The sequence below is a fragment of the Amblyomma americanum genome, chromosome 3, assembly GCF_052857255.1.
Source record: "Amblyomma americanum isolate KBUSLIRL-KWMA chromosome 3, ASM5285725v1, whole genome shotgun sequence".
NCBI lineage: Eukaryota > Metazoa > Arthropoda > Arachnida > Ixodida > Ixodidae > Amblyomma > Amblyomma americanum.
The window spans coordinates 67,161,130-67,174,063 of record NC_135499.1 but is presented as its reverse complement, the minus strand read 5'-3'; the positions used below and the strand labels follow the sequence as shown (position 1 = coordinate 67,174,063).

At 46.8% G+C, this 12,934-nt stretch overlaps 1 protein-coding gene across 3 annotated transcripts in view; it reads right to left on the bottom strand.

Moving 5' to 3' along the window:
* Nucleotides 1–12,934, bottom strand: part of ATPCL (ATP-citrate synthase) — a 67,567-nt gene that overhangs the window by 34,757 nt on the left and 19,876 nt on the right. For all 3 annotated transcript variants that reach the window (XM_077657445.1, XM_077657446.1, XM_077657447.1), the window contains exons 4-8: nt 12,324–12,422; nt 7,860–7,951; nt 2,512–2,591; nt 1,074–1,204; nt 313–431 (exon numbers count right to left, since the gene is read on the bottom strand). In XM_077657445.1, the coding sequence (XP_077513571.1) occupies nt 313–431; nt 1,074–1,204; nt 2,512–2,591; nt 7,860–7,951; nt 12,324–12,422 (521 nt within the window). The remainder of the gene's footprint in view (nt 1–312; nt 432–1,073; nt 1,205–2,511; nt 2,592–7,859; nt 7,952–12,323; nt 12,423–12,934) is intronic.

Genomic DNA, 12,934 nt, shown 5'->3' with positions numbered 1-12,934 from the left:
ACTAGCATACCATGAACGCAAATAATTTAACCCCTTAATAGACAATGACGGGCCAGGCTCGTCACAAGCCGACAGTCATTGTTTGGGACAATCTCCAGAGCTCACCTCCCCTTTACATGTAGTACCGGGGGACAAATGCCTCCAGGACAAGCAAAACAACCTACAGGCGCATATGTGCTATGTGTGCATACGATCATGTCGTTTGACTGCCACACATTAGAGCGAGTGATCCCGAATTTCACTTCCACAACTGTGGTCTCCAGACATCTCCACATGCACATCCCCGGAGAGAGACAATGTCTGCCGACCAACCTGTAGATGACTGAGGCACCGCCACCAGCCACCATGGTCCAGATCCGGCCCTTGGCATTCAGCACAGTCAGCTTGAGTGATGCCCCACTCTTGGAGTCCAGCTCCGCTATGTACGCTTCCTGCATGCAAAAGAGCCCACAGGAACTGCTGAGCACTCTGCTGGGCCCCACCAAGTATAACCCGCTACCACACGTAACCGCCGCGGTACCATGCAACAAGTATATGAAACGTTATTTGCTCAAGATGAATACTTAAATATCAAGATTTCAAATACCAAACATTCAGACTGAATCAAATATTGAATAATCGGATATTCACACATGACTACTATTTTGTTCCATACGCTAGACTATTCATCACTGCTCTCGTCACCATTGCACCATAATCCCCACGCACATTAATGAATTATGCTTCTGGCTTCTCTTTTGTGCTGCCTCTCTATTTGTTGCATCCTCTCATTCCGTAATGTGAACGCTGCCAGAGAAACTTACTGTCGGCCTGTTGGTCTGCAATGAGAATGTCTGTCTGTAGAAATGGTCAGCACCTGGTAAACCAATATGCACCAGGTGGATGGCTCATGCTGGCTACCACTGCGCTGCATCCAGGGAATCTGAACCAAGGTCCTCAAGCAGTTCCAACTTAATTGCCCAATTTGGTCTAGAAGCCACAATTTTCCAGCACATAGGAACAGATCCAAGCACCCTCCAAGAAAACTTCTTTACTTCCTCTTGATCAGACTGAGTCGCAGGTGCACTTCTCACCTCGGGGGTGGCGTCCCGGCCAAAGGGTGGCGGGAAGGTGACTTCACCCCATTTCTGCTTGCAGACAAACTCAGCCGTGGCATCCAGCTTGGCCGCCAAGTCCAGGATGTACACCTGGCCACCTGTCACCACTGCACACCACATGGGGCATCAAAGTGCGCTCAGCTTGAAAGCCTCAACCAGGCACTTTTGAACCCACAGGCAATGCTAAAATATGAAACATTCCACTAGACCTACTCTCCCCACATACTTCTCTCAAAGATGAGTATTTCTCAAGGTCAGAAAAATCGTGCTTGCTCCGCCACTATCCAAGCTCATAATAATTTGTGCAAGGTTTTGCAAGAGCAAGTCCCATACACAAGTGTAGACACAAACCAAATGTGCGTGGAACTCTTACGAAAGCTTCAAAAGCTATAATGTGTGACACAAGTGGCAGCACCATTTCTGAAACAAGCCAGCAGATGCAGGAGAGAAACTATCTTGGGATGTAGAGCCATGCAACACTCCACAGGTTGGTAAGCAGAAAGAAAGTGAATAACGCACGGTCACATCCTTTTGGCGAAGGACTTTTACTACAAGCCTCAAAGCCTGCCGAGGTAAATACTGCCACCATTTCCCTTCGCACCAAGCTTGAGCTGAGTAAGCTCGCCAATGGTGGCTGGTTCTAAAGTGCCTTTCACTGCAGCTTTAGTGTGCAGCACGCTAGCACAGTAAACTCGCACTGCAAAACCTCAAGGTTGAAGCAGCCGCATTTCTGGGTTGTCATCCAAAGCGCCGATTTAAAGGCGCATGTGCACCGTACTTAACACAGTGACAGAAGTGCACAGAAGCACCAAAACTCCTCTTGGCAGCGTGGGCCTAGTATGAATACTCTCAGGACAAAGCCTGGCATTTTTATAATGAGTGGGGGAACGAATACATGTTAACAGCCGTATTGGCCAATGCATTTATTAAGCTGATAACTCCATAGCGCAAGATTTCCGATTATACGATGCACGGAATATGTGACGACTTCATGTGGTCCTCTGACAATCGTATAATTAGGGCTCTACTGTAGTTCACTGCATGTTTCGCCTATGCCCAGCAACAGGCTCACCTTCGCTAAAAAAAAAAAAATGTACTTGGAAGGAGCAATGATGCAGTGTCCCACATCCGGAAAAAGGGGTCCCATTGAGTGGACATTCTATGAGGCAATCTCACTAGCGAGTAAGCTTTTTTTTGGGTGTATTAGATATATTTGCTTGCATTGTCATTTCCACGCATGCCTATGTTTTTGTGGACGTGCAAAAACACAAGTGAGTGCGTGTGTGGATGCACTTGCAGTTGAGAGCAGCACTTGTTCTGTACCCTCATGTGCACGCAACAGTGCTCCCTTCTGAACACTCAGTGTGGGGCTCCCTCAAGGGTGTGCTCAGCTCCCCGCCCACAGCTCACTCACCCAGAGGGTTGATCTCGAGGTAAGTGAAGTACAGGTCCACGTAGACATCGTACAGCGAGCAGATGAACGCGGCCACCACACTGCGGCACCATGGGGTGAAAGAAAGGGTGTCATCAACAGTCAGCACACTAGGTCCACCATAAGGAAGGTTCTTACTCCGAAAACTGAATTCCAATTGTCGCCACAAGTAAAGCTGCCACATCTCTTTTAGTCAGCCCAAAATGTCACCAGCATCATCCATATCACACAACCCTTGCATTGTTGAATCACAAACTCGCAATCTGTACGCATGCACACGGTAAACCCTTCAGCACACGCAACAAGCAAGGTACATGTAAAACCACCGAGATTAAATGTGCTATCACAATGACAAAACTGTTGTTAACATGGCAACATTTCAAGGGTGCGAACAAAGGACGAGTGTTAATCAGAGACTGCAGTCACCTCTTCCACATGAGCTGGCACAACACAGTAGCAACGGTTACGAATTAGTCGTACAATGCCAGATGTGCACAAACTACTACAAATGAATCCACCCATCCCCTGCAGGCATTGCAATCCACTTATAACATTATTGAGAAAATCTGATCGTTACAACCAATTATCGTTATACCTGGACCAGCAAAAAAACAAAAAGCAACAAGAACACATCCATGTATTTCCCCATGCATGTAGGTATTACCCATGCATGTAGTCACCCCCACCGGCGCACCTGTGAAGGGCGCACACCGTCTTGGCGCTCTACCAGGTTTGCCCAGGGAGCCCTCCCACCTTAGCTCTGATCAAAAGGCAAGCACACTGACATTGTCAACACATAGCATCTTGGCGCGCTGCCAAGGTCTGAGCTTCAGACAGCGTGAAACAGAGGAAAGCGCTATGAAAAGCACACGCTATAAAAAAAAAACGTAAATTCTCAACTAAAAAAGTTCAGAGATATCATCTTGTGCTTAAATGCCATTTTTGCCCAGTTCACAAATGCACAACAGTGGAAACTGCGCTTGGGAGAGAAAGCCTCGCGCAGCAGCGGCCTCCTTCTAGTGACTGCAACGACGATAGCGCTTGGTTTCCAAGGCCCTACACAACACCTCACTGATTTCACCACGCTGGTCCATTTGCAGAGATTTCATGTCATTCGCTTCAAAGTGCTATTTTAATTTTTATGAAACTTTCAGACAAATTTTGGTGGTAAACACCTTCCGGGCGGCCAGAATCCTATCGTTGTATCGGTTATTTCGCCGGTAATTGTATCGTTACATACGGTTTACTTTTACTCAGGGGCAATGGGAGAATTGATAAATTTAAAGAATTTGATCATTACGAGCGATATATCGTTATATTTGGTATCATTATATGTGGATTACACTGTAGTCCTACACCACCGACAGACTGACATTGGGAGGCACACAAGAATGACAAGTAGCATCTTGTGCCTTCCTGCACCTTTATCTTTGTTTCAATTTATCGTTTTCACCTTTACTAGTGCCAACTAGGCCCTGAAAATTTTTACTCTGAGAAAACAATAAAGAACAGACTCCTCTGTACTCATTCTAGACAACTACAACAAGAACAGCTTTTGCCCAAACCAAAACAATGGCACAGCCCTGCTGAACAAGAACACTGCTTCTAATTGTCAAAACACAGTTATACTCCCGACTGACAGCAATGCGAGACTTCCCGGCTTAGTTCTGCAGTGCCCACAACCATGCTCTCAAGAAGGACATTCGTGTGTGCAACACTCTGCACCAACCATCATGGCACAAGACAAAGCTGCTGTCAATATGCTCAAGCAGCTGCTCAGCAGTTCCAAAGGGATTTGTCACGATCATCGCTGTCAGGTGTTACTAGTTCCAATACCTGCACAGCCTGTCTGATGTCTGGTACAGCAAAACGTCGTAGATACAATTGTTTGTTTTTTTAACTGCAGGTAACACCATATTATCCGGGAAGACGTATGATCCAAACCGCCCGATGTTGAGAAATGTAACTGTTGAAATGGGTAAAAAGACATTTATTGACAATTTCAAATGTCGATCGGCATTTCTTGGCACAAGAGCTGAACAGATCCTATTCCAGTGCTCGCTGAATTCAGCCCGCGTTCGCGCTGTCTATAGCGCGGAAGGAAATTCGTAACGCATTCGGTCCGTTGATGGCAGTGACGAAAGTAACCAAAATCTCTTCCTTGTAATTTTTTTGGATGCTACGCCCCTTTGCTCCCAGGTACTGTGGGAAAGCCACCGCGGCGGCTGCTTGTCGCAGCGTTTCTGCTTCTTAAGCTGCGGTTCCCAGACACGGCCCGTTCATACATACAGTTTACAGCGCGCAGCTCTTCCGTTTGAAACCAGATGGCGCCACATGCTTGCTCGGAACACGGCGACATTAAGGGCCTCGTAAGTTGCCGGCATGTATACCTCGACGCAGCAGTGGAAATATCGCGGGTTGCTGCCGAATGTGGTCTTTCTATGACGATGTAGAAAGGCAGAGGAAATACGTGCTGTGTTGTGGATTGCACGAACTGCGACAGAGAATTAAAGCTGCAGGATGCGATCATTTGCGAGCTTCACGGAACCGAACTGCACAAGGACGTACTGCCCCTGTTCACCCCCGTTCCGAAAAGGTGAACGCAGCAACCACGTTTGCCAGCGCAAGATAACCAATATAGAAAGATAGGTTTTGATCTTGGAAAATTTTTGAGTGTTGAGTGCCAACATAGCCGCATGAACAGCTGTTCCGCCACCGAAACAGTCACTTCGTGCTTTCACTTGCTTTGCAGTTGAGTCTGCGTGTGTAGCCAGACCCTACTGCTCGTAAGTTAAGGTGTGCGGTCATTAGTAACAGGAGCGCCCGAGGCTGAATTAGGAACAGAAAAGGACGACATACGCTCCTACATACCGCTGCTCTAGATTGTGCAGTGCACAGCCGTGCGAACGGACAACGCTCACCGTCAGGCAGTGTATTACATGCTATCTTGCTGCTACTGTTGAGCTTCGCTCCAAGTAGCGCGGTTTTCGTGGACCATATTCGGAATAAAGCATTTGCGTTACGGCTTCTGTGCTGAGTGGTTGCCCCTTCCTCACGGTCGATGCGAGACAGTCCCTATAGGTGACTCCGCAGGCCAGCACTCACAGTGAGGCTGATTACTTACCACCACGGCAGCATTTTCATGTCCGCATATCCAGCGTGGAATGTACCACGATTTCATATGTGAGGCTGACATAATTATGAACTTCGTATAGTATGAACGCCTTGCCATGTGTGCGTTATAACAATTATATTGCAGAATCCTTTGAAACGATTTCACGCCAGCTCGTCAAGGCTCCTGGGTGCATGGTACTGCTACCATGATTATTAACATTTTTGTGTATTTATTTTTGCCGTTTTTCTGTGTTTAACAAAACAGCAGAAAATATTTTAGGTTTGCTAAGCACCATTAACAGGTTGTAAACAAATGCGTGCGATGTGCATGCGAGCGGTTTAGAACTGCGTCTGCATGAATGTACACAATACGACAACAACCTGCGCTGCAGCAGGAGCACTAAACCTTGCCGTTTTAGATAATAACAATAAAAAACATTCAGCAAGGCCTTCAGCAGATGCGAAGACAAGCATTGAGGCGATCCATCCATTAGTTCGAAGAGGGAGAGCTAAGTGGCTCTCCACTACACGAAGCACGATCACGTTTTCCCGCCTCAAAGATCAAATTAGGGTTCTCACATGTCCTTCGAAACTTTGGCCAAACCAGTGTCGCCTTCCCACTCCTTTACAAAACAGTATCAGCCGAAACACTGGCTGTCGAAACAACCACCAGATGCAGCAGCCGTCACGACGAGGGACGGGCCAAGTAGTCAGGAGGCGTGTACCAGTGGTGGCATGATCACGTGATCAACGATGGCAGCCCCCTTGATACGGCGCTGTAAAGAGTCTATACGCTACCGTTGTAGTTCGTAAAAGCTTCGCCTCCTTCCCTTTATTCACCGCAAAAAAACCTCAGCGTTTCTCCTCTTCATATCGCGTCCCCGCAGAAACGGCCGTCGCGAATGCTAGCGCGCAGTTTTTATTTTTTTGTTCTTGGTGCTGATGGTAGCGCTTCGCCTCATCGCATCAAGGCACTGCAGAAAAGCCACCACAGCGGGTGACTGCCACGTGCCCTCTCGTTCGGACCCACTTTTATGTTTGCACATGTGCGGTTGGTCAATAAACATATTTTATATAAATTTTAAACGTAGTGACCGGGAAATCGTGTTTTCCGGGAACGCATTAACCGGGAAAAATATAGTGTAACTCTATGGGACATTTTTAATGTCCGCGATGAGCGTACGAATCGGGAAATCGTATGAACCGGGAACGTATCAACGAGGTTTTACTGTGTACAATGGCAGGAAAAGCTGACTGCCACTCAACCACACAGCTTGCTCTCGGCTCATTGACACCTGCGTAGAAGCCCGTTGTGCCTTTGAAGAGTTTCCAGAAGAAGATTTACCTTGGTGTGCTTCATTTCCAAACATATTGCCGGCTTAGCTTAGTATTAGGCACACTTGCCCTTGCCTGTAGGGGCACAGCTGCTTAAGAAAACTGCACAACACAACAGAAGCTTTCACTTGGCAAACAAAAACTTGAGGGGGCAATGAAGACCTGCCTTAAGGGTATCACGTTAATGGGTGCCTGGGGCTCTTGTTGTGTATCACTTCGCAGACACGGTCATTCTCTACTTTAGATTCATAGATCACAGGGAGTCCTCACACCACTCCTGGCACAGTGGTGCAGCCGTTAAGCGATGTGACACTGCCCCAGCAGGGGCTGTTTCAAACAGTCACCGATGGGGCTTGTGAGACCCAGGTTGCTTTTCGTGAGCAAGATCAAACTCTTGCTAACAATCATAAATTTAACTGCCACCTGCCAGGGTGGGCAGTTTGCTCACAGCCTGCCACAATAAGCTGGTTGTGATGACGTCACAAGGTCACATGGCCTGGGGGGTTTTTTGCTCATGCCGCCGCTGACGACTAGGGGTTTTCTGCTGAACGGGATGCTTAATGCTTTCCTGTTAAAAAAAGAAACGTGAGCACACCACTGCTAACTGCAGACAGCAGAGGATAAAACAAGGGGAGAGAGAAGCCACACATGCACGGAGACTGGACACCGAACCATTAGAACACAGCATCATCTGGGGGCATCACAGGGCTAGCACAACGTTCACCTGCATCAAGTGGCTTGAAGGCTGCAACAAAATCTATAAGGACAGAGGTGCTGTGGCACCTGCAATTAGCAGGTGTAATTCTGCATTACAAACTTATCTGCAAGTGAAGCAGAACTTGAAGTGAACCAAATTTCACACTATCAAGGTTTTGACGTACCTGCGCTTGTCCTGTGGCAGGTAAGTGAGCAGGGCCTTGGTGACCTCCTCTGCATCTGGCTTGTGGTCAATAGGGACCTCCAAGCGCAGTGCCTGCACATCACCCACAAGGACACGAATGGAAACATTGAGAACATGACCTCTACACACACAATGCCCAGCCTGGTCATTTTTCCACACTGGCAGCTAAGCGGAAGCAGTGCCCAACATATCTGATGCACACCCTCTCCACCCTTGTTAATGGCTCATTAACATGAAAACCTGATGTTGCCCAAAAAGTTGCGTTAAAAAACTTACGACCAGTCAAAACAGTGCAACGTTATCAAAGGACGGAAAATGCAAAAAGCTAACCAGCAATAGTCAGTACTAGCACTTACAAGTGCACCAACTACAAAGGTATAGAACAGATTTAGAACAATGCATTTGAATGTCATGAGACAACTCCAACCATGACTGGAATTGTTGCTGTTCTGACATTACACAGCACTGTTCAATATATATATGTACCCCTAGGATGACGCACCAGCCTGCCCAGTGATGTGGTTCCGGGTCAAAGATCATGACACCCCATATTGTCACACAAGTATGCGGTAGGTTACGCTCGAATCTGTGCGAGATGTAGCTAAGAATTGCTAGTCGTAAAATGAGTCAGCCATATTGTCTATAAATCCATCAGCCAAGGTTGTCTATAAAGGGTCTGCCCTGTACCACACGTTTGTTGGTGGACAAAAAGTGATGCTATCGCTGTGGAGTTCGCTGACCGTTCTTCGAACGAAGACTGAGAAAGGCTGCACCAGTGTCGGCGCCGCGTGCCGCATCAAAGGGAGCCGTCTGGTCCCTACTTCCTCCGTCTTGCAGCGGACGTCCTTGTTTACCCGCGCCGCCTCGGGCATAATCCGCTTTGAAAAAGCCTAACCAGATACAGCTGTCGACATGTGTGCGTCGTCAAGGGGTGACGAGACTTCGGCGATGCGGGAGAGATACAGCTGGGTGGGGACCGAGTGCTGGGTGACCAGGAAACGGATTATTCCCTTAACGACTGTGTTCTCTTTGTTGCTGTCAACAACCTGAGTCATCGCCTCGTCGGCACATGTTTCTAGCATCTGTGGTGCCGTCGGTGGAGTGGGGAACGGAAGTCGCATTTGTGTTGTTTGTGTGGTTATTTGAAACCTCCTTCCCAAATGTTTTAATCAGAACTTTTTCCCCAATCTCTGATCAGTGGGCAGACCTTATTTTCCTTTCCCTAACCACTGATTGGCGAGATGGGTCATTTGTTATCTTATTGGTTGCTGTCCCCGCTAAGGGCGGAGACAGAGGGTTTAAAACCAAGCGCTCTGGGTTGAGCGGGGGCTGAATTCGTCTGATCCCCGATTTAGTCATGTAAATAGTTTTCTCCTTGCTTTGTTTCTTCTCGTTTTTTTACCTATGTTGTAAATAAATAGTTAACCTTCTCCTTTCCTTGAGTAATGTGAATGTTTGCGAGTAGAACCACCGGATCGTCAAGAAACCCCGATTTCATCATCAAGCAGTTTCCTCTCATCGCCACCGGAAGAGAAAACTCAACTATCGCATTTATTTATTTACTTAGTACATACTGCGGACCCCTAAGTCCAAGTAGAGGGGTATTAGGATGTATAAATAACAATGAACAAATCGAAAAAAAGCAAACACCAAATTACACGATTTTTTTTATCACACTGCATAGCTCTCAGTAAAGCATCGTTCCAGCCCGATATGTAATCTGACATTAAGGGTCCCCATAAATTTCTGTTCTCCCCACTTCATCTACCGAGTAGTATGTGGCCCCAAAGGCACATTTCACTTCTATTCAACTTGTGGTTGCCAGAAATGAGAGTCAAGCTGTCAGCAGTGAGCATCCCTGGCCTCCACCGACTACTTGCATCAAATGACATGAACCCAAGCATTCCTGCCATCACTTTAAACACGAAAGGAGTAAGAAGGGAAGTAACCTGTCCTCCAGTGCACTCCCCTTTTATATAAGGGAGTGTACTGGGGGACCTTTCCACTCCACATGGGTGTATTTGTGTTTGCAGTGTCTCTCCACAGACAGCAGCCGCAGAAAATGCAAAGGGGCTGCAGGACCCACACCCTCTTGCAGCAGTGCCAGCACTTGCAATCCAAAGACAGAGACTAATGTTGACTGAACAGACAAGCAATGCCCAGGCATGCTCAGCCATCCTCCACAAAAAAACTGAGGTCAACTGAACTGGCACAAGCCTCCAGGCTGACAAAATGACAGGCATTGCACAAGGTTACCCCCCACGTGGGCAACCTGAAAGTTTTTGGTTGCCATTCCAAAAGCATGTAAGCTATAGATGCAACTGTAACATGCCTCACACCTGCTAGTCTCATGGATCCCCAATCAACATCAGTAAGTTGGCATTCATTAATGTCGAGTACAGTTCCTAGGCGCACTCTGCCTGAATTTAACCACAGGGTATGTGGCACCCATATTTCAACAAATGTCAGGCAGCAAGGATATCATTCTTTTTGATGGGTCAGCTATGTGCGTAACATTCGTTCCAGTTCCTAACTCCAGTTTAAAACTGAACTAATACTGGCATGAATTGTTTACAGCTTTTGTCAAAAACATACAGGCCAAGGGGTTTGCTTCTAAGCCATGCAGTGGGGCTCTATTATCCATAGGCACACTCAGCTCTATAAAGCAGAGGATGGGAGTCACTCACCTTCGAGTGATTTTGAACGTTGACAATGAAAAGCAGGCCCTGCTGCTATACCCACAAGTAAACCCTTTGGCCCATATACTTTTGACAAAGGCTATACCTCAATTACACGAATTCCACTGAGCATTCCTACACTTCGCACAACAAACTGTGCATTGTATAATGACAAAGCAGACTCAACAACACAATCTCCACTGCTTGTCTCATTCAGGTCCCATTTATTTATTTATTTACAGCCCCCTAAGAGCCCTCGTGTGAAGGTGTTACATAGACGGGGGATACAAACATAAAAGTACGCCACAGGCACTTGAAATATAAACAAATAATGCATGTAATAACGAAGTACGAAATAAAGCTAGTAAAGTACACAAATAAAACAACAAACAATGCAAAATACAATACTCAGTAATACTATAATGCACAACATAATACAACAAAAAATACAAAATCTGTTAGTCCATGGTTTGCTTGAACAAATGCTGAAAGGATTGAAAGTTAACCTCAGCAGCTATGTGTGATGGCAGGTTGTTCCAGTCTATTATGGTGCGAGGAATGAATGATTTTGCGCAAAGCGATGAACAGCCCGTTACGCGTTTTGTTATCACGGTCACGGCGAGCAAAGACTGCAGGGGGTGGCAAAAAGAAGTCATCATGGAGGTGTGGGATGATGGTACAATTTGTGGAGTAAGGTTAGGAGAGCGAAAAGGCGTCGACATGATAGTGGTTCCAGATCCGCATGTTGTTTTAATGCTGTGACACTGGTAAAGCGTGAATAATCTGAAAAGATGAAGCGAACAGCATAGTTTTGCAGTGATTCAATGTTGTTTATGACGTATTCTTGTTGAGGATCCCATATGAGAGAAGCGTAATAAACTTTCGGGCGGATAAGCGTGATGTAAGCAAGTTTAAGTGTGAAGGTGCGTGTTTCACATAACGGCTAAGAAGGCCGAGTACGTTTGCTGATGCTAAGATTTTGTTAAAATGGTAACGCCAAGTTAGGTCAGACTGAAAGCGAACTCCTAGGTACTTGTAAGTTGTTGCAAGTTATACACTATCATTATTGAGGAAGTAGGCTGTAGAAATTCGAGTGGAGCGGTTAGTAAATAAAATTAACTTTGTTTTACACGCATTTAGAGGCATTAGCCAGGAGAAACACCAAGCCGTCACAGCATCAAGATCACTTTGAAGGGAATGTCTGCTGGTTTCATTAGTAATATTACAATGTAACACAATCATCCGCGAATAACCTAATTTGAGACGATACACACTTGGGTAGATCGTCGATAAAAATTAAACAAAGCAAAGGACCAAGTACACTGCCCTAGGGACTCCAGATGTTACGGGGACAGAAGACAAGTCAAAGCCATTGACAGAGGTGAATTGTTTTCTATTGTAGAGGAACTGCTTGATCCGTTTCCGCCTAGAGGGGAAGGCGAATGGAGGTGGGAGAAGACCCAGACTGCAGCACAGTGAATGCCAAGCAACAAGCACGCAAGTAACATGAGCAACTGCTCCAAAGTACAGTGCCTGTCTTGCCTACTCCCTTTGTCCTCGCCACTGCACTCTTTATTACGAAAACTTCAAAGCACAGTTGGGCCCAGTTAAAGCCAACCCGACCAACGCCACAAGACAAGTGCAACAAAACTCATTCTGCTGCTTCTAACCATGCCATTACAAGGAGCCCAACCAGAATAGACGGCAGGATCCTACCGAACATAAAGCAGGGTGAGGTGTGACAAGGTAGAAAACAGCAAGCTCACCTTGGCATCCACATCACCGATGTCAACACCTCCCTCGTGGTGAAACAGGATGGTGTCCCCATTGCGGTGAGAATAGATGCACACGTAGGCCTCTTCATCCTGCCGGAAGAAAAAATCACCATCAGGGAGCGGCAGTTACACTGGGTTCATCAACCTTCAGCTACCAAGCACGAGTGGAAGGAAACTGCAGGAGTTAAAGGCAGGAGTGGGCATCCTCCGGGGGCTATCAGACATCAGGAGAGAAACTTAAGTGTCCCAATGCAGCGGTGAACTTTATTACCCCGGCTCTACAATGAGTGCCACAGAAACTACAACTGTACTCAGTTATGTATCATGTATTCAACCCAGGCTGGAAAATTGGAGGGGACAGTTAAGCTCTGCCTGAAGGGTATGACGCGATAACGTAATTCTCATATATGCAGGTGATTCTCTACTTGACATTGAACGCATCCCTGGGGGTCTTTGTACCCCTCCTGGCCCAGTGGTACAGTGGTTAAGCAATGCGCCACTACCCTGTGGTGCAGGTGCGCCCAGTAATGGGCCTTGTGCGGCATAGGTTGCTCTTCCCAAGTGACCAATCATTAATTTAACTGCCACCTGCTACGGTGGGC